The sequence below is a fragment of the Pipistrellus kuhlii genome, unplaced genomic scaffold, assembly GCF_014108245.1.
Source record: "Pipistrellus kuhlii isolate mPipKuh1 unplaced genomic scaffold, mPipKuh1.p scaffold_m20_p_22, whole genome shotgun sequence".
NCBI classification, from domain to species: domain Eukaryota; kingdom Metazoa; phylum Chordata; class Mammalia; order Chiroptera; family Vespertilionidae; genus Pipistrellus; species Pipistrellus kuhlii.
In genome coordinates, this window is record NW_023425521.1 from 11487979 (window position 1) to 11508653 (window position 20675).

General features: G+C 39.0%; 1 protein-coding gene across 11 annotated transcripts in view; it reads right to left on the reverse strand.

Annotated features, from left to right (window-relative positions):
• Nucleotides 1-20675, reverse strand: part of BCAS3 (BCAS3 microtubule associated cell migration factor) — a 457087-nt gene that overhangs the window by 231998 nt on the left and 204414 nt on the right. For 9 of the 11 annotated variants that reach the window (XM_036451745.2, XM_036451750.2, XM_036451747.2 and 6 more), the window contains 3 exons: nt 7597-7697; nt 4658-4854; nt 1994-2091 (listed from right to left, as the gene is read on the reverse strand). In XM_036451745.2, coding sequence (XP_036307638.1) covers nt 1994-2091; nt 4658-4854; nt 7597-7697 — 396 coding nt within the window. Of the gene's footprint in view, nt 1-22; nt 121-1993; nt 2092-4657; nt 4855-7596; nt 7698-20675 lie in introns of all 11 variants that reach the window. The other 2 variants (XM_036451751.2, XM_036451752.2) reach the window with 1 other exon arrangement.

Sequence of the window (20675 nt, forward strand, 5' to 3'; positions counted from 1 at the left end):
TCATAAAAGTCCAGTTCCTCACCTATGGGGTTTCTTTAGCTCAGTTAGAGAAAGCACACACAGATCATTGCTTTGGCGTCTTCCAAAAATAAGCTATGACTGTCTGGAGTGAAAGTAATCCTAGAAAAGTAACAATAGAGCCGGTCACCAAGAGGTCCTTTCTCTGCTCACAAGATTGGTGCTTTTAGGCAGGAGCTCTGAGCTGTCAAACAACACCCCAGAAGCGCCTACGACGTGTGTCTGATAGAAATGTAAGTCAAGGGCAAAGACATCATTCCCGTATTCGAACATCGATTTTAAAACTCTTCTTGTGAGAGTTAAGCAAAACCATGATTCTTACAGTTCACTGAAGTCCCTCTCGGTGGGGAGGGACTTATGAGATAACTTTATGAAGAGTTAAAATGGAGATAGTGCTACACAACAAACATTTTATTACCTCAGAGGACAGAGCTGAATAGGGCATCTTTTAATAACATATATGGCAACTTCTTTAGTGGCATGTGTTTCACGTGGATGGTTGCTAGTCACTTGACTCTAACACAGTGATAATACGGCAGTTTAGGAATATTTGAAAACCCCAACAAAGTCTAAAACTCTAATCTTGAATGAAAGACTTCAGGTTAATACATCATTTCCAGGATTCACAATTATAAGTGATAACCCCAGATAAGCAGAGCCTGTTAGCATCTTCCCATGGACATAGCCAAGAAGATGTATTGTCTAAGTCACCTCATCTCAACATCTCATTCAGCAGACAGGAGCGATGGTGGAGGGACGCATTTCTGCCCTTGTTTCCAGGAGTCAGCCGTGGTTGCCAAGTTACATCGAAGAACAAGAATGGGTGCTCCAGTGTAAGAGTCTACCTTAAACTGAGGGCAGAGCCCTGGATGTGGACAGCTCCATCAGACACAAGGTGCAATCCACAGACCCCAAAAATATAAATCAGAAAGAGAACAAAACGTACAAAAGCCATTAGCTTTCAAACTTCAAAATCCACCCAGAGACAGTCAGAAACAGAAGCTAGGGTCCTTGAAAAATGACCTTCACAAATCAGTTTTGGGGTTTCCCCCTCCGCCTCCCCATTTTCTTTCACAGTTTAAGCCTCAATCAAATCAGCCGTCTCTGGGGGTTTTAAAATTGCTGTAGATTAAAATCCTCTCGGACCCAACTGTCTCCCTAATGCCAAGTATTTAATAATTCTACTTGTAAGGGATGTTTTTGATGAAACCCTGCTGTGTGCTATCTTCAGATGCTCGGCAGCTGCTCCACAATACGAAGCACTGCTGTCCTTATTTTCTTTATCACTCCATTTGGAGATGAGAAAACCGTTACACATAGTTTCTATATTTGGCAGAGCTGGCAGAGTACAGCTTTACAATACTGATGCAGCAACTCTCACCTAACCGAGGCAGAGACCGGCTTCCAGGTACTAATGATACATCATCCTGGCGTGGGCCCAAGGATAGGAAGTTAATAACTGTGATAGATAGACTAGAGCTAAGTTAATGAATTTCTAAACTACATGCTTTCAATAATAGGACCGTTTAAGCCTCAGCATTTGGACTCTCTCCTTCCACAGATCAGGCACTTTGACACTCAACAGGTTGAGTAAATTGAATCCATATATTGTATTTACGTTCTCTGTCAAGGTTGCTTCTCCACATTTAAAAGATCAAAGGCAAAGCAGTTGTCAACCCTGTAGCCTTCAATACTGTGTTCATTACATTTAATCAAGTGCCAACTCTACCACATCATTCACCAACCTCAACAATATGTAAATGCATGGCACTGTTCAGCAACAAATGTCGGTACAGTATTGTTGTAAAACACACACACACACACACACACACACACACACGCAAGCACACACGTCCTAAAACAAAACTAAAAACAAAGAGAAAGGTAAAATATTATCATTCTTCACACTGTGCAAGAAAGGGAATTTAAAAATGCACAGAACTACCCAGTAACCATTTTGGAGGTACTTTTCTACCTGAGGCAGCATCAATCACGGTGGAAATTCCTCTTCGATCTGAGACTGGACGGGATGACCCTGGCATGCTGACTGGATCAGAGCGGACTGGCTGAATCCTGCAATGCAATTTAATTTAATTCACATATGTTACTGGCATCAAAACTGTCCCTTCCTACAACAGACCTTAAATCAGGAATGCTGGTATAGCCCAATCCATTAAAGAACCATTCATTCTGAAGCAGGGCAAACAGGGGAGCCGTGGTCCCTGACTCTTGCACAAGGCACAGCAAAAATTTTCTACACTCCTGACCCGCCTCCCCCACCACCACTTCTCTTTGTATGTTACTTAATATCTTTTAAGTAAGGGATTGGAAATTTGACATTAATCTAAAGAAATATATTAAGTAGATTGGGAGAGAAAACAAAATACTTCATAGAGATCTTTGGCTTTTGCAAGAGGCAAATATGAAGAGTTCTGAGAATCCTCTAATTCAAGAAAAATGCCGTACCAAGCAATGCCTTCTCTAAAAGCCAGCAATACTAGATACACATTTTTTAGTAACTGCCTTAAAACTCTCAGTGAAAGTTACTTTATATAAGTCAATAAGTATAAGATAGCAAAACTGTGTTGAAGTGCCCAAACTGGTTTGGCTCAGTGGATAGAGTGTCAGCCTGAGGACTGAAGGATTCCAGGTTCAATTCCAGTCAAGAGCATGTATGTTGGCTGAGTACACATCACCAGTGGGGGGTGTACAGGAGGAAGCTGATTGATGTTTCTCTCCCTTCAATGTTTCTAACTCTCTATCCCTCTCCCTTCCTCTCTGTGAAATATCAATAAAATATATATATATTTTTAAAACTGTGTTGGAGGTGACTAGCATGGATTTAGTTAGGATCACAATTATCTGACTGAGTTACCTCCATAAAATTATCAATTAATATGAAAGAATCAAATAGAATCCCAGAAAAACTGCAATTTACTAAATACAATTTCAAATTGCTTATGAATGGTAAATCTATAAATACCAAGGGTCTATTTGTAGCTGTATTATATTAATAACACAAATATACAATTATATGTAAGACTAAAAAATCGAAGCTTCCTAAGCAACTTAATAGAATAAAAAAAAGTGCTATAACAATATATGCATGCATTTGGAACTTTGTTTATTCAATAAGCATTTGCTGAAAATTAATCATGTATCACAATTATTTTAGGAATAAGCAGAAACAAAACGTGAAATACAAGGTGTGTGTGTGGGTATATGGTATAGCACATGGACTGAGGAAAAGATAACTAACATATCAAAATGAAGAAGGTAATAAAGGCTCCGAATGGAGTAGCAGAGGAATGAATGAATGGTCCACAGCAGATGAAGAGTTTGTCACAGGGTAACAGGAATCGCACGGGCATACAGTAACAGCGTATGTATACATGCAGAGGAGCAAGCGGTGCCCATGAGGCACAAGAAGTAGAACAAGAAAGCCCTTGGATTTGTGACTGAGCATGAGAAATGCAGGTGCAGTGAGGAGGAGGATTTGACTGAAGCATGGAGTTGCTAGTGGATACTGATGGAAGAGAAGAGGTTAATAATCACCATGGGACAGATTACACAAGCCTAAAATGCCAAGTATAAGCTGCAGAAAGAGATCGGAGCTATTGAAAGCACAGTTTAAATGTGTGTTTGTTATACAAAAGAAATGGAAGGGAGGTAAAGTGCAAATTCATTTGATCGCATACCAGAAGTTGGAATGATGATATTAAGCACTGATCACTGCCGTCATGGGCAATATGGTGTACAACCCAATGCCCATTCATCCCAGCTTATTTTACCTGAGCCGAGGTAAAACGGTTGGGGCAGAGAAAAGAGGAGGAGTTTATTTGAAATTTCTGCAAAAGATGTTCTCTGGTTCTTGAGAGAAACAAAAAGCTAGTCTATGGTGAGGTGAGGCAAAGTAAAACTCCCTCCTGGCCTCAAAAATTTATGTGGCCTAATAAGTTTCCTAATACTAATTCAATTTATAACAGAGTTTCTAAATAATCCAGAGTTGTGAGTGAGGTGTGGCTGGTGCAATGGATAAAACAAGACTGGACAAGAATTGATGTGTTGAAGCTGGGTGACAAACACCTGGGGTTTATTCTATTATTCTCTTTTATTTTATACACATTTATAAGCTTGAAATTTTTTCATGATAAGAGAAAAATAAAAACAAACTGACAGAGGTAATGGAAATGCAGCATTAAATAGTGGGGATGTTGAATTGCATAGTGATTTTTATGTATCTGTTTATTTCTTTTAAATTTATTTTTTGGTCTTTTCGTTTATTTTGTATTGAATTTACTGGGGTGACATTCGATAATAAAATTACATAGGTTTCAGGTGTACAGCTAGATAACAAATAGTGGGAGCTCTTTAGTTTAAGGAGAAGGAAAGTCCCTGACGAAAATTCAGGAAGGGTTTCAGGAACATAGCATTAGGGAAATATAATCCGAAGCACACCTTATCTAATGAGATCTCACCTGAAATCCCCAACAATAAGGAATCACAAAATACAGAGCATGAATTCTGCAATAGGACGCTGTTCCCAAATGGGGAAATGTAAATGTTGCCGAAGATGCTCATTACAACTGAAAGTAGAAACCCAGTCAAGTGACTCCGCTAGTTCTTACTTCTTTCTTACCTGAGACTGTTGAGATCAAGATCATCCGTATCAAAATCCAAAAGGGGCTGTGGAGTATCACTTGAGCCATGAGGCTGCAACACTGACGAGCTGGACGATATGACTGTGGTCTGCCCTGAGGGGTGGATGGTTTTGAACTGGAACTGTGGGCCCATCCACAGACGCCGGTGGGGTCCAGTGTGTGTCACAATCTCTACCTGAAGCGATAGGTAGGACCTTTGAGAGCCTTTCACAATCCTCCCCCATCCGGTCCCTGAATACAAATATTCTCCAAGGAGTTCATTTTGACCAAGTGAAGGAGGGCCAGAGCACCCACAGTCAAAAGGCAAAGATAATCACAGCCTAAGCAGACATTCACTATCTCCCTCCTACAAGTTTTCACAAAAAAATAAGCAAAAATTTCATTTTTGCATAAATATGTGTATACACACACAGGTGAAAATATACACATACACCAGACCCACACATATACAAAACAAAAATCACATGGGAGTAAAAGGACCAGCCGCCTGTCTCATTTGACTAGAGTCAACTCCCTAGGAACTACCTTTCTCAGTCATTCTGGACAGTACTTACCATCCTGGGCATGCACTGAACACTGCATCTATAAATCCACAGATTAAAAGTGATTCCTGCACTGAGGACCAAGTTTGTGACATGCTTGAAGTTATTTTTAAACTATCCAAGGAGGACAGGTGGAGATAGATGTAAAATAATTTTCACCACCTGAAATTCCATTTAAATAATATAATATTTACTAACTCCTATCAAAACATGCCATAATCTGCCGAAACCGGTTTGGCTCAGTGGTAGAGCGTCGGTCTGCGGACTGAAGGGTCCCGGGTTTGATTCCGGTCAGGGGCATGTACGTTGGTTACGGGCACATCCCCGGTTGGGGGTGTGCAGGAGGCAGCTGGTTGATGTTTCTCTCTCATCGATGTTTCTAGCTTTCTATCTCTCCCTTCCTCTCTGTAAAAAAATCAATAAAATATATATGTATTTTTAAAGCCATAATCTACTTTTATATTAAGAGAGAGTGTTCTCGGCTACCATGAACAGTGACACAGGTATTTTAAGAGCCACAAAACAGTAAAACCAAAATGGTGTATGAATTCCATGCTGAGTCAATGGAAGGGGCTGGGAATGCACCAATATTAAGTGAAACTATTTAGAGAGAGCAGAGTAGAAGATACTGGGTAAAACTTTAAAACAGACGTAGTATGCAATTTTACAAATGAGCAACGTGTGTAAGATGCACATATGCAAACCTTTGGTTATAGACTATTTCTCAATGTCTTCTAATCCTTACATCCACGCCTGTGAACGTACTTGATGGAACTGACTTCCCATATGCCTTCCTTTGCCCTGAGTTCCTCTATATTTAATCACAAGTCTGGCTGCGGTGATTAGTTCTTACCAAAAACCTAAGTGAAAAGGCTCACGGAGTACAGCTCTGGGTTTGTAAGTTCTGAAGGGCAATAAAAGCATCGTGCTCTGGGAACAATATTCACATTCCCGCTGGTCACGGGGAGACAACCACTCAGTTGGACAGTGATTTCAGAGTTGAGCAGTTGCATTCAGCAATGTAAATTAGGCCACAGAGAAAGCATGCTGGGCGTTTTGAGCTCAAAACCATCAGTGTCACAGAGCCGAGAGGTAAACAGATGCCCACGACATTTCACGGAGGCGATGGCCAGATGTTCCTATTCACTCCCCTGTTGTGTGCGGGACAAACATATTGTGCGGATGTTCACACTGACAGCACACATTACCCCTTTTCCTAATTGAAAAGTTGAGGTGAAGGGCAGTGGTTTTTCTGCCAGCCATCTTCTGGGTTTGGTATGTGTGTGTGTGTGTGTGTGTGTGTGTGTGTGTGTGTGTGTGTTTTGTGTGTTGTTTTTTTTTTTTTGTTTTTTGTTTTGTTTTGTTTTTGTGTGTGTGTGTGTGTGTGTGTGGTTTTTTGGTGGTTTTTGTTTTGTTTTGTTTTTTTAACTTTATTGTATTATCCTCAAAAAGGATGTTCCATTATCTGCCAGGAACTGAATCACTGACCCTCCTTCCAGGAGCGTCCTGTGAGTATTTTAGGCGTGATGACATGTGTCACCCAGAAGCAATTTGTTTCTCCGGCATCCAGATTCCGGTTAGCTTTCGGGCGCCCTCCCTGTGAAAGCAGTGAAGCGGCGGGGCACCTGTCTGATGAAAAGCCGCTGGATTGGTAATCGGAGACAGGTCGTTCGCTTCACCGAATGATGTCAGCTTTGAAGCAGACATAACAGGATTTGTAATGAAGTCATTTGTAATCTCATCATTTTGAGGGCTGCCCAAGTATCTTTTATTTCAAAGCCCTGAGATGAAGACAGCTTCACCTGGCCCGGGAGGAAGGGTCTCTGGAAGCTGCTGCGGGGCTGCTGCAGAGACCGGGGGACGCAGCCCCACATGAGCCGAGGAGAGGAGACCCAGTCGGGCAAACCAGGACTCACAGAATAGAATGCTAAGCTTCCCGGACCAAAGTATGGGCCTGCTTTTCAGAAAATGTTGGCCCCACAAAACAAATCCCAGGGAAAGCTGAATGATTTCAGTTTTAACAAGGCCAATTCTTATGTTAATCCAAAGTGTCCATCTAAAATCCAAGGTCCTGAGGGATAAAACCAGACTGTTTGAAAGGTAAGTGTACTTTATGCCCTTTGCATGAAAGCTAATGCACACAAACACGTGTGTGTGTATAAAATAATAGGTGTTATATATTCCTGCAACAGTATTTAGGAAAAAAATCTTAATATGGAAAGACAACTGATTAGCTTATTAGCAATCCTAAATAAAAGGTCCCAGTTCTGTCCATTTTCCTCTAAGGAAAATACTTTTAAAATTCAAGAATAGAAACAGACAACAGATTCCTGTTTTTTTTTCATTCTTACAGGCCAGACATTTCAGAGTTTTACCTGAGAAAGCCATTCTTCATCTTCCTGTCCACTGTGGTCAGAACCTAAACTGTCATAGGACCCGTGCCGAGTAATGGGCCCAGGACTTCCAGGGGGAACCACTAGAGGAAAAAGAAAACATATTTAAATCGCTTTAATCCATGCAATGGGAAAATGAATGCAGGCACAACCATCCTGGATATTGTGGTATTTTATAAAATATGGCATTTAATGCACAAAGACAACTCAAATAATTAATGAACAAAAAAGACTCAATGTCTTTGGAATAAGAAAGATACTCCATTAAGAGTACACTTTAGCCCTGGCCAGGTAACTCAGCTGATTAGAGCATTGTCTGGATATGCCAAGGTTGTGGGTTCCATTCTGATCAAGACACATACAAGAATCAACCAATGTATGCATAAATAAGTGGAACAATATATCAATGTTTCTATACTGTCCTCTCTCTCTAAAAAATAAATAATTTTTTACAAGTAGACTTTAAAAAATTCCTGCAGGAATTTACTCATGACATATCACTGTAAAAAGAAATAAACCACTAACTATAAGAATGCTCTTCAGCTTGTTTTTAAGCCTCTCATAGGTAAGTTTCAAGTTTCTCCTCAGGCGCTCCCCAAAGAACTCCGCTCTATGCCTACACGGTTGATGCCTGGAAAGCAAATAAATCTCCTCTGCACCCGGGTGAAGAACCCAGCCCTGCATAAGCCAAAGCCCAGTACCAGTTCACTGGGTTTCTCTACTATGTTCTCCCTCTCGAAGCATCACACTCGCTCTGTTCTCCTGCCCCTCCACCATGTTTTCAGTAAGCCTCTTCTTTAACAAATATTTTTTAACTGATTTTTAGAGAGAGAGAGAGAAAAACAGAAACACTGATGAGAGAGGAAATCATCAATTGACTGCCTCCTGCACAGCACCCACTGGGGAGTGAACCTGCAACCAGGGCATGTTCCAGGACTGGGAACTGAAGCGGCAGCCTACTGGTTCCTGGTTGAACCACTGACCCACACCAGCTGAACAGTAAACCTCTTCTTTGGAATCTTGTTTAGACTCATCTCTTACCTTGATGAGTCTAAACAAGATTTTTATATTGAAGGGGGTGGGGCAAGAACCCTTTTACCAGTGACAGTAGAATATAGGCTTCAAATACAAAGAGCCTACTGCAGTAAACTTGGCTTAGGAAAAATAATTCAACAATGATTTATTGAGTTTCTATTATCAACCACATGTTAACCTAGTAAGACATAGCCTCTTCTTTTTAAAGCCCCATTATATTTATTTGCTAAATGTTATAATAAAGTAGACTATTTTAAAACCAATTTTATATTCCCAGTAAAATTGAGCAGGAGATACAGAGATTTCCCATACATTCTCTACTGACATATACCATTTTAATACTAATAATAATAATAAAAAAAATAATTAAATACTGTGGAAAAATAGAGTAAGGAAAAAAGATGGAAGAAAAGAGGAAGAAGTATTGCAGAAATGTGGAAAAATAGAAAATAATGAGAAACAGAAACAGAAAATAATCTCATAATTTCCACCACTCAGAGGTATATAAATATACTTCTACATGCATCTTCCTTAGGTTATATTCCTAAAAATGAAATCAAAGGATAGGATCATATTTAAATTCCTATATGCATATTCCCAGAACTATACATTTCCACTAGCAGTGACTGAGAATGCTATCTCACTGCACTTCTGCCAGGACAGGAATCTTGAAAAACTAAATGTTAATGAAACAGAAATGAAGTAGACAGACCTAGGGCAAGATTTTAAAGGACACATATGAATACCTTAAACCACTGGGAGATAAGAAACAATGCCTAAGACAGTCAATTACTCAATGGGGGGGGGGGGGGAGAGGAGAGAATGTCTCAGTGGTTACAAGGATAAAATGTCCCCAACTCTCCCATCTTATCTTTGCACTATGTAAGCCCCTATCAAGTTTAGATGCAATTTTGTAGAAGGTAATAATTGATTAATTTTTTTCCACATGTTAGAATAAAGGTGCAAAATAAACTGCCATCTGCCATGTTCCATCCCCGCCTTTATAAAACAAGCCTATCCCTCTAAATAAAAAGGATACCCTGTCAATTTATTTTACAGAATATAACTTCAAAAGTACTGCCTCGACACAGGCCTTTGGTGAGTATAGACCAACAAGCCATGGCAGGATGGGCAGATCTTTATGAAGTAACTGTGAGCCAGACTTTGTTTATATCATGTCCTCAGGAAAGCAGATCATGCTACTAGTGAGTAAATAAAAGTTAAAAAAAAAATCATGAAGTGTACTTTGCTGTCTTACAGTGATAAATGTGGGAGGGGATGTATACCTGTGTTTCTATATATATTTTATGTTTATGTGCAAAGTAAACAAAACGCAATGTGCTTCAGTGCCGACCTTTGCAAATTGGTTTTGTTCATCCAAACCCCAAAGAATTCCAAGTAAGCATTACTTAAGTAAAGTTATGAACAAAAAAATTTGAATGGTCTTTTGATCATGCTTTTAAGCCTGAATTCCACATAACAAAATCCTCAATATTCCAAAATAGAAAACATCTATTGGTGATATCACTTCTCAACTCTATTGTTTCCATGAGTTCTCTGGTTTTGTATTCTTGGGTGTCTTCTGCACTACAATGTAAGGATCAATTGGTATAGAAGTTTTAAAAATTACCCACATAAAATACAGCATTTATGATTTAGAGGAAGTTAAAAACATTGACTTAGATGCTGTTAAAACTATAGGTACAACATATTAAGTTGTTCAAATACTAATTGCTAAGATACTGAAAGTGACTCTAAAGTCTCCCTTTTTAACATGGTTTAATGGGAGGGATTTAGGGTAATACTTATAGGTTAGGATATGCAATTTGAAGAACCAAGATTCCAACAATGAGTTACTACTAGTCCTGTGAGTTTTATGTGAGCTATAGCTCTTGGCTTTGGCTTCTGCTGAAAACCCTAGTCCTGGAGAAATGTTAACCTGCTGACATTTCAGAGTGTTTTCTCCAAAACAATAGCAGTACATCCTCAATTTCAAGGAATCAAATTCTTTCTAAATTACCCCAAATTTAACAGCTGGCTCTCAGGAACCTAAGTTCATTCGCAACAAATCTAGTATTCTGGTTTGAAAACTGGAGGAGATACTTTTTTATCATCTGTATATGGAATATACCTAATATTAGGGCAGGTAATTACTTTTCTTAGTGTGTTCGACATGGTTTAGGTATTCAGGAAAAAATAATCTCCTAACTATGGAGTTTACAACATGGTACATAGGGTCTAGGTGTTCCATTAAGATGAAAGAATAAAAAAAAAAATTTATTTGCCCCCAGCACCATTTGCTTTTAAAGCAATGAAAGAAAAAAGACTTGACAATGCATATCAAAGCTAAAACACTAACCACATATGGGTCATAAGCATCCTTTTTACATAAACTACACAAAGCACAATATCGAACACAGGGTAGTGCTTATTTATAAAAACAAGGAAGGGAAATCCATTTGATTCTGTTCTGTTCTTGTTCTATTCTCCCATCCATTTCTTGAACACCCAGTAATAAATTTTCTTAGCTGGAGCTCTGGAAGCTTCGGACGACATAGCTAATGAACTACAGGTTTTGTTGCTGGTGAATTCCATGCTCCCAAATTTAGGAGACATTAAAGCGCTGTACTACTCCCCGAAATGAATCTCAGTGCTGTGGAATCAGAGAAATCTGCTTCTCAAATAAGGAAGGAAATGCTGATCCAAATTAACCTAGTTATATATTAATATAACCAACATAAGATTGTAGACCAATTATAATAAAATAATGATTTTTTTTTTTTAAATAACAAGTGGTTTCTAGTGTTTTATGTGAGATATAGCTCTTGGCTTTAGCTTCTGCTAAAAACCCTCTAATACGTTCATATGCTGAATATTTGGGCCCAGAAAAAACTCAAGAGATATTTAATATGAAGAAACAAAGATGGATCTATTTCGGAGATGTGAGTGTGAGCTGGGTCCCCTGCTCTCTACCATCTCCTCACCGACCCTCAGGAAACAATAAAACCCTCGCCATGCTGAAGCCTTTAGCGGAGGCCGGAGAGGTGAATAATGTTGTGCCAGCATTACTCAGCCCTTTAGGTTATTTAGGGGAACATGTTGCTTTTTTCTAGCAACAGAAATCTGTGAGTTAGATGACATCATGCTGCCTTGAATGAAACAGCTCAGGCTCCAAGTTCACCCAAAGGCCAACAGTGATAAACTCTCATCCAAGGACAAACTTCAATATAGTTTCTGTACTTATTAAAAACAGCGTTTATAAAGCAACCATACAATAAGAGAGGGCTCTATACCAAACTCTGTTTCTGATCAGAAAGCACTCAGGACCTGAGAAAGAAATTCTGCTTGGGAATGCAGTTTCTTAGCACAGAAACAAAAATCTGCCTTTAAAACGAAAGGCTCAAAAGACCATCCAAAAGCGAAATAGCCTCAGGAACTGCCAATGAACAAGCAAGTCACAAAAGGGGAAATACAGCAACCAACAAACATATGTAAAAGCAGTAATCAGAGATTTACTCATTCAAAGTTATGCTTCCATACTATCAAACTAACAGAATTTAAACCCTGGCCTTTAAAAAAATCTTTTTTTTTAAATGATAAAAGTATATATATTTTTAAATCCTTATTTTTCAAAATATTACATAATCCTCCTTCTTCCCCATTGACCTCTTCTAGCCAGCCTCCCCCTCCACCCAGACCTTCACGGTCCTACTGTCTGCACCATGGGTTATGCATATATGCATGGAAGTTATTTGGTTGATCTCTTCTTCCCTCCCACTCACCCTCCCTCACCTTCCCTCTGAGATTGTGCAGTCTGTTCTATGCTTCTATGACTCTGGATTTGTTTTGTTCAAGAGATTGGGAATTAGATTCCACATGATTCATTAGATTCCACATATGAGTGAGATCACATGATACTTGTCTTTCTCTGACTGGCTTATTTTGCTTAGCATAAAACTCTGCAGGTCCCTCAATGCTGTCTCAAAGGATAAGCGATGTTTCCTTTTTACTGCTGCATAGTATTCTAGGGGAAAACCCCACTAACAACCTTAAGAAATAGGTAGCATTCTTATTCTTATTAAGGGCCTGACTCAATTTTACTAAAGAAGTTTTCTCTCTGATTTAGAAATGTTTCAACTGAAATGCAAGGAATTCACTTAACTTTATTAGGAGCCAGTACCAGTACCAGTGCAAGAACATCTGAAGTGTTACCTCCATAAAAGGAAAAAGCTTTCCCTATGTTATATATTAAATCGATCAATGGCATTCCTTGCACCCTTACCATGAAATACCATGAATGTTCTCTAATTAATTAATTAATTAATTAACCAAGTTTTCTAGCAGTCATTGTGCCTCTCTGGTTTCACTTTTCTTATATTCCAAAATCCCAGAATAAGTCACAGGCAACATATAACTAGAAAATTGGCATATCATTGCCTGTGAGATAACAGATTTCACTGAATAACAAGCACTGGGTGTGCCTCTCTCTTCCTTGCCCTGCTCTGCCTTCTCTCCCCTGCCCCCCAAGCTCCATGTAAGTTTTTCATAGAAGACATAAACTAAGGAGCTTTCACTTGTTATTATTCCTGCTGCCCTAATGGTCACTGGACATTCAGCATCTGGACAAGTGACACCTGGAGGTAGTCTGGAAAGGCCTGCAATTTAACTTTGCTCTTCTTCATAACCCTAAATAGGATAAAGCACAATGGTTTCATGCAATAGGCAAGATCAGCTACTCCACTAAAAAATTCGGCTGTCCCAATGTATTTCTAAGGACTGAACAGAGTGTAAGTATCCCTTGAAAACATTTTCAATGAAGGTCAGGTGGGGTTTATTTACCTGGAAAGATGTACACAATGCCTATTTGATATTTGTTTTATATCAACTCAAATCATAATACAACAGCATCCTACAGACATTAAAACAATAGCAGGAAAGTGAAAGAAGTCCACCTTGCTATTCTAAATATATTTTCATTGATTTTAGAGAGGAAGAGAGAGGGAGAGAAAGATAGAAACATCAATGATGGGAAAGATAATCATTGATCAGCTGCCTCTTGCACACCTCCTCGGATAGAGCCTACAATCTGGGCATGTGCCCTGACCGGAAATCAAACCGTGACCTCCTGATTCATAAGTCGATGCTCAACCACTGAACCATGCCAGACAGGCCACTTTGCTATTTCACAGAATCACATTATCACTGTATAGTATCTTCCATGTAAAGTTATAAATAACAACTTTGTCCTACACAGTTTGTATAACCTACCCAGACAAAGAAGTCTAAATAAGAACAAACCCATTCTAATCAAAGCTCAACTGTAGTTACAGCAGTGCCTTTTGAAAGGGCGTAAGGGCAGCTGAAAACAGGGTGCCTTATTTTCCACTAAGTATTTCTTGGGACCTTTTAATTGTGTATTCCAGGTACCTGTTTAAAAATTAATATTTATTTTAAAATTTTGTGGAGAAATAACAGTAAAATTTGTATGATTAGTATAGTCAATTCAAGAAGTCAAAAAAGGAAAACAAAGAAATCAGATGCCTATCAATGAACTAGAGGCCTGATGCACAAAATTCGTGCGTGGGGAGGGTCCTTAGGCCTGACTGGCAATCAGGGCTGGCCAGAGCCTTCCTTCATTCTGCAACGCCCCCAGGTTGTCAGCGCATGCCATAGGGAGTAGTCGAACTCCCAAGGGGACAATTTGCATATTAGCCTTTTATTATATAGGATGATGGAAACCAATGCATGAAACAAAGTTGCACTTACCGCATAATGAGTCAGGGACAGTCCCCCTAATTTCTTAGGTTTAGTGATATTTTCTTTAAAGAGGGTGAGGGGGAGTAATTCTATACACAATCACTCACTCCATATATATCCATTTATCCTTTTCTCCATATTAACACATATGCAGAAATCAAATACAGGACCAGCTTTTAGCTCCAGTGCACATGGTAGTGTGTGTTCTTGTTGAGGGGAGTGATTACGCGCTGGGAGCTAGAACTCTCCTAGTGCTGATTCTATGTAGAAATATGAGCTGTAATCCTGCAACAGTGGCAACTGTATTCTCACATCTTACCCTGTAGTTTATATGCATTTTTTCAGGCATTTCAAAATAGGACATGCAGAGCCTATTGTGAAGTGATGTCTTGCAAGTAAGAAATCACTGTTTGGGGTCATTAAACTGCATTCGGTCATCAACTGAATTTTGTGCAAATGGCAATAAGTCAGTAATTGTAAACTGTTTGTCCTTAATCCCCACATACACAGTTGAAAAGCAGAGTCTAAGGTACTCAGTTCAGCCTCAGAATAAAGCCTATCAACAAAAATACAGGAAGGGGAGGGAATTGTTCACAAGATGAAAAATGGGGGGGGGGGGGGGGAATAGCGGGGAAGAGTTCTCCTAGTCTCTGCTTATCTATTAGCTAGGTACATCCTAGAAGAGTGCAAGTCATTATACAGCAGGAAGAATTAAGGACAGATTTCCTCCTTCCTAAGCAAAAGAGGCAGCGTTCTCTTGGCATGGAGAGTGAAAAGCTTTTAGACATGGAGGACATCAACATTTTCAACCTATTAAATAAAAACATAATTTAAAACCTTTCTTAAAAATCATTAAGGACCCATGATAGGTACCATATAATAAAGAAACTAAATGTTCAAAATTTACTTCTAACTAAATAAAAAAAATTCGTAGAACCACATGGGAAAGAAAGAGAAAACATCAGCCCAGAACCAAATATTTTCCAAGGCTTGCTCTCACCTCTATAGATACACAATGTAAAGCTACTGGAAAGTTATCTCCACAAATCATTGCCACTGGTGTGACAATTACTTCTTTATATGTCCTTGCCATTAGATGTATATTAAAGTATTCAAGTAAAAAGATATTACAGTGGGTGGCTTTCTCATAATACTTTATCTGCTTTACATTATAGAGAGACAGAAATGGAAATGCCAAAGACCACACTCTCAACATGAAGAATAAACAGCTTCAATGTACCTACTAGGTTCATTATTTCAAATTAAAATTTTCACATGAAACATTCAAGAGATGGTTTATCTCAGATACCAATTATATCATATCACTTATCCGGAGTTTCCATGATTTCTGTATTCCATGTCTCCTATAGTAATCATATTTTTCATTTAAATACCTATGTATCCTGATCAAAGACACCAATATAGAGCTATCAAACAATAGAGAAAAATTAATTTGATAGGAAGTTAAAGGCATTTCAGGAAACTTTACGTTTAGATTCAGAACCAAAATACTTTGGGCCTCCTGGTTTGGTTTCTTAGTTAAAGATGTATTTGACATAAGCATACAAGAACCACTGGCACTTGAAAGATAGCCTTGAAAACTAGCAGAGTTCCAAGAGAAAACAAAAAAATAAAAACACTAGCCTCAGAACAGTCCTTGCAGGTCTCCCTCTGACCCAGACTTGACATGTAAGGGTGGCTCCGATGCTCTTCATGTGGTCTTAAAATACAAAGAAAGCATAGTAGAAAAGGCAAGAAACTAATAGTACAAAGGCACTGAAGGCAATTCAGTGTTTCTTGTCTCTTGACCAAGTTCCACAAAATCACATGGTGAAAAGCCTCCTGTCATATGACAACAATCAGGAGAACAGATTCGCACTGTGGAGACAATCTATGGCATTCACCCGGCTCCCGTATTCCTCGGTCACTGGGTTGGGTGCCTTCAGTAAGAAAGATCATGAGAGCCCAGTCAGTGTGGCTCAGTGGTTAAGTGTTGACCTAGGAACTAGGAGGTCACGGTTCAATTCCCGGTCAAAGCTCCTCAATGTGAGGCGTGCAGGAGGCAGCCAATTAATGATTCTTATCATTGATGTTTCTCTCTCTCTCACATCCTCTATTTAATCAATTAAAAAAAATTTTTAAACTTGAGGGAAATAAATTTTATAAAAGGAGAATTTCAATGAGGATAGAAGATTATATACCATCATAACAAAAGTAAAGCTTTGACTTAAATAATATAAGTAGTATGCCAGACAGACAAATAGAGATGCGATTAAGAATTGAGCAGAAAGACTGAACTACAAAATTCCCTGGTACTTCCTACTTTTGTTAAACAATAACTAAATACTATTATGCATCCAGGAGAGACTGAAACATATAACATGGCAAAAATTACTGCTTTTTATTATTCAAGGGACAGTGACTCAGAGCAACCCTTCTACTAATGGCAAAGAGGTATAGGTACACATATAAGCAGCACTACAATAAAGTAGAGATTTTTCTTTTAACAAAATCCATAGTTATATAATTATATTTCCTATGGTAGAGAGCAGTTATAATTAATGGATTTCCCTCCTTCTTCTAATGCACCCATTTGTCAATTCAAATACGAAACATCCAATCAATTTTGATGTATTTAGTAAGCAATTTGTCAAATGGTGCTATAATCCAGTTAAAATATTAATTCTTCTCATGGAGAGAGTTCTGACAACTATATGGTTTTCTATAATTGGTGTGTGTTATTTTAAGATAACACCTCTGTGTACCAATATCTTAAAGTATGCAATTCTACATAACAAAAACAGTTTTCTACATTAAACACACTGGGGTTCTACAGGACAGTGAGACTGCAAATTCATTATAATAAACAGGGGCCTTGGCCGATATGGCTCACTTGTTTGGGCATCATTCTATGCACTGAAAGGTTGCTGGTTCGATTCCTGGTCAGGACACATGCTTAAGTTAAAGGCTCTATCCCCAATAGGGGGCATGCAGGAGGCAACCAATAAGTGTTTCCTCTCACATTGATGTTTCTCTCTCTCCTTCTCTCCTCAAACCCATGTATGCCTCATATCTATATAACAAAAGCCTAAGCAACTGTTGTTACAGCGGAACTACCAGAAAGACCAGTCACTATGATGTGCACTGACCACCAGGGGGCAGATGCTCGATATAGGAGGCCCCTGGTGGTCAGCGTGCTCCCACCAGTGGAGCGCTGCTCATCCAGGAGCCAGGAACACGGCTGGCGAGCACAGCGGTAGTGGCAGTGCTAAGGAGCAGCCAAGCAGTAAGGAGCAGTGAGCAGGCGGGCGGTAAGAAGCGAGGGGTCCTAGACTGCAAGAGGGCAGGGGCCAAGCTGAGGGACACACCTACCCTCAAACCCCCACGCTCCAGTGCATGAATTGTGTGCACCAGGCCTGTAGGTATTTTTAATAAAGTGACAAGCCAACGCATATGACACTAGATGCAAAATATTTAGCTTTTAAGAGAGAAAGAGGGCTTTCCTAATTTAGTATATGCATGTTAAACTTAAATAATACTTTTATAAACATTTTCCCTATTCTCAAAGTTTCTTCATACAAACTGCTAAAGAAGTGGCTCTCAGATTGTACTTTTCCTACTCCAACAGACTTAAGGTAAATGACAGCTCCCATCAGTGGAGGGAATTAAGGCCATGCAATTAAGCGGCTACTGGTCAAGACACTGTCCTTCAATTTACACAAACATACATTTTTTTAACTTTGTAAATGCATTTCAACCACTAATCACTATACCATCTCCAACTTTTCCCAAGCCTAACTACACATTGGGAACTAGAGACAGAACCACAAAATGTGTTGAGCTTTCTGGTAGATAGTCCAAATTGATACCACTGAAGAAATCTGGGTGACATTAACCAAGGAAGGGTCAAATCCTTTCCCATACTTTCCAGTGGGAGATTTAATCACCACCAGTTTGGCTGGAGCAGAGGACTAGAAGACAGGTTTTTAATACTTGTCAAAGGAAGCTTCCAGAACCACCCAGGTATATCTGGCAACCACTTTCAATCACTGTATCTAAGTCTTTCTATATTTCTCTACCAGGAACTGCAAAAGCAGAGATGAAGGCAAATCCTTTTTAGAAAACAAAACTGCTATATATATATATATATATATATATATATATATATATATATATATACACATACATACACACACACACACACACATACACACACATATACACACACACACACACACACACACACACATATATATATATATATATATAGAGAGAGAGAGAGAGAGAGAGAGAGAGAGAGAGAGAGAGAGAGAGAATTATATATATTAGAAGAAAAAGAAATGAAGAGAAAAGGGAACACTACATTCATCTCCCAGACATTAGGCTTCCTTTAGTGCCTTTATGAGCCCTGCAAGAGCAAAGAAAAAAGTCTGCCAGAGTGATCTGGCACAAGGCTATGTATTTAAAAACATGCGATGTGCATGGTCCTCCAGATGGCCAGATGGCCCATTGTTTCATGTGTCTGCTGAGAAGTGCCCTATGTGTCAGAAAAGCACACTGAATATTTTTCAGTGACCTAGGGGGCAGAGGTCACTTATTATGAATGGATAATGAGACCTAATGCAGTGCTCTGAGGAGGGACAAAGAACGGGTCTATCCACAGCCCCTGGTGGATTGGTCATTCAGGCTATAATTTCCCCAGCACCCTTAATGGAGTCAAACCATTGACAGAAATTCTATAAAGAAGGCTGAAACTCAGAGAAACAACTGTATTCTAAACTCCGATAGACAGATACAAACAAACAGTGACCCTGAAATGGCGCCAGAACTCCTGCTATTACTAACAGAGCAGACAGTTGTAGCATCCCCCCAAATTCCCATTTAGTCATTTGCTAGCAATTAACCTTAAGGACAGAACTGAGGCACATCCAAACACAGGCTCCTGCCAACACCAGCCCATTACGGTACTACAGGTGAGCAGACACAGGCCATTCTGCTTTAGCTCCTATTTGTGGAGAAAAGGGCAAACAGATATCCCTGTACCCTTCTTCCCATACCTCCACTACCCAATTGACAGGTATCAGTGTGTTTATTATATAAGAACCTTAATACCACATGATCTTACTCATTTATGGATAATAAAGAACATTATAACCTGATGAACAAAAAGATAGATACAGAGGCAGAGAAGCATCAAACAGACTGTCAAATTACAGGGGGAAAGCTGAGGAGTGTTTGGGGGAGGGGAGGGAGGCTAAGAGATCAACCGAAGGACTTGTATGCATGCATATAAGCATAACCAATGTACATAATACACTGGGCGGAGGGTGGGGGGAAGAGGGAGTTGGCGAGGGCATGTGGGGGGGGGGGGTAGAGGGTAGGGAGGGCTGGGGGAAGGTCAATGGAGAAAAAAAGGAGACAAACGTACCACCACTAGTTATAATACTTTAAACAACAACAATAATAATAATAAAAACCTTAAACTCAGGTGGCATAGAGTGAATGACATCAGAATCAAGATATTCATGGACCAGAGGCTTTATGACCAATTGATTATTTTATTTAATCTATCAGACTCAATGTCCCATCCCATTTAAATCCACCAAACCAATGGCAATGAATACTAGTATCAATAAAAAAAGACGTATACTCAAAAGCAGGTCATAAAACAACCTAAAGAAACATTAAGCTACTACTATCACTAGAATTTTGTAAAATAAAGAAAAACACAGACGTTTAAAACAAACCATTATGTTTGTTTTATTTTAAGAACAATTAGGACGAGAAAGTGGTTTAGCCTATAAATTTGTTATTTATTTACCAAACAAAATACTAGTAGCAAATAATACCTTAAAGAGTACTAAAACAAATGACAGAAAGGCAAAGATTTACTTCAAAATGCAATATATGTCATTATATTATAAAAAAAAAAAAAAGGGGGGGGGGGCTTTTGAAACACCTCAACAATAAGTCAGCAATGGCAAAAACAAAAACAAAAACAACAACAACAACAACAAAACAATGAGCTCTTCCACAGGTGTGAAGATCTATATAAAGATATGATTATCAATAAGAAGCACGTATCCCATAAACATCAAAGAAAAGAAGGGAAAGTGGGTAACCCCACACTTTTCAATCCATCCTTCAAAAAGCTGATTGCTGACAGTATTTTCATTTAAATATATATTTTCATTGAAGAAGCAAATATATTTAAATGTTCCTCAAGTTAAACAACTTGGCTAAATTCAGGGTCAATATATCTCAAGCTT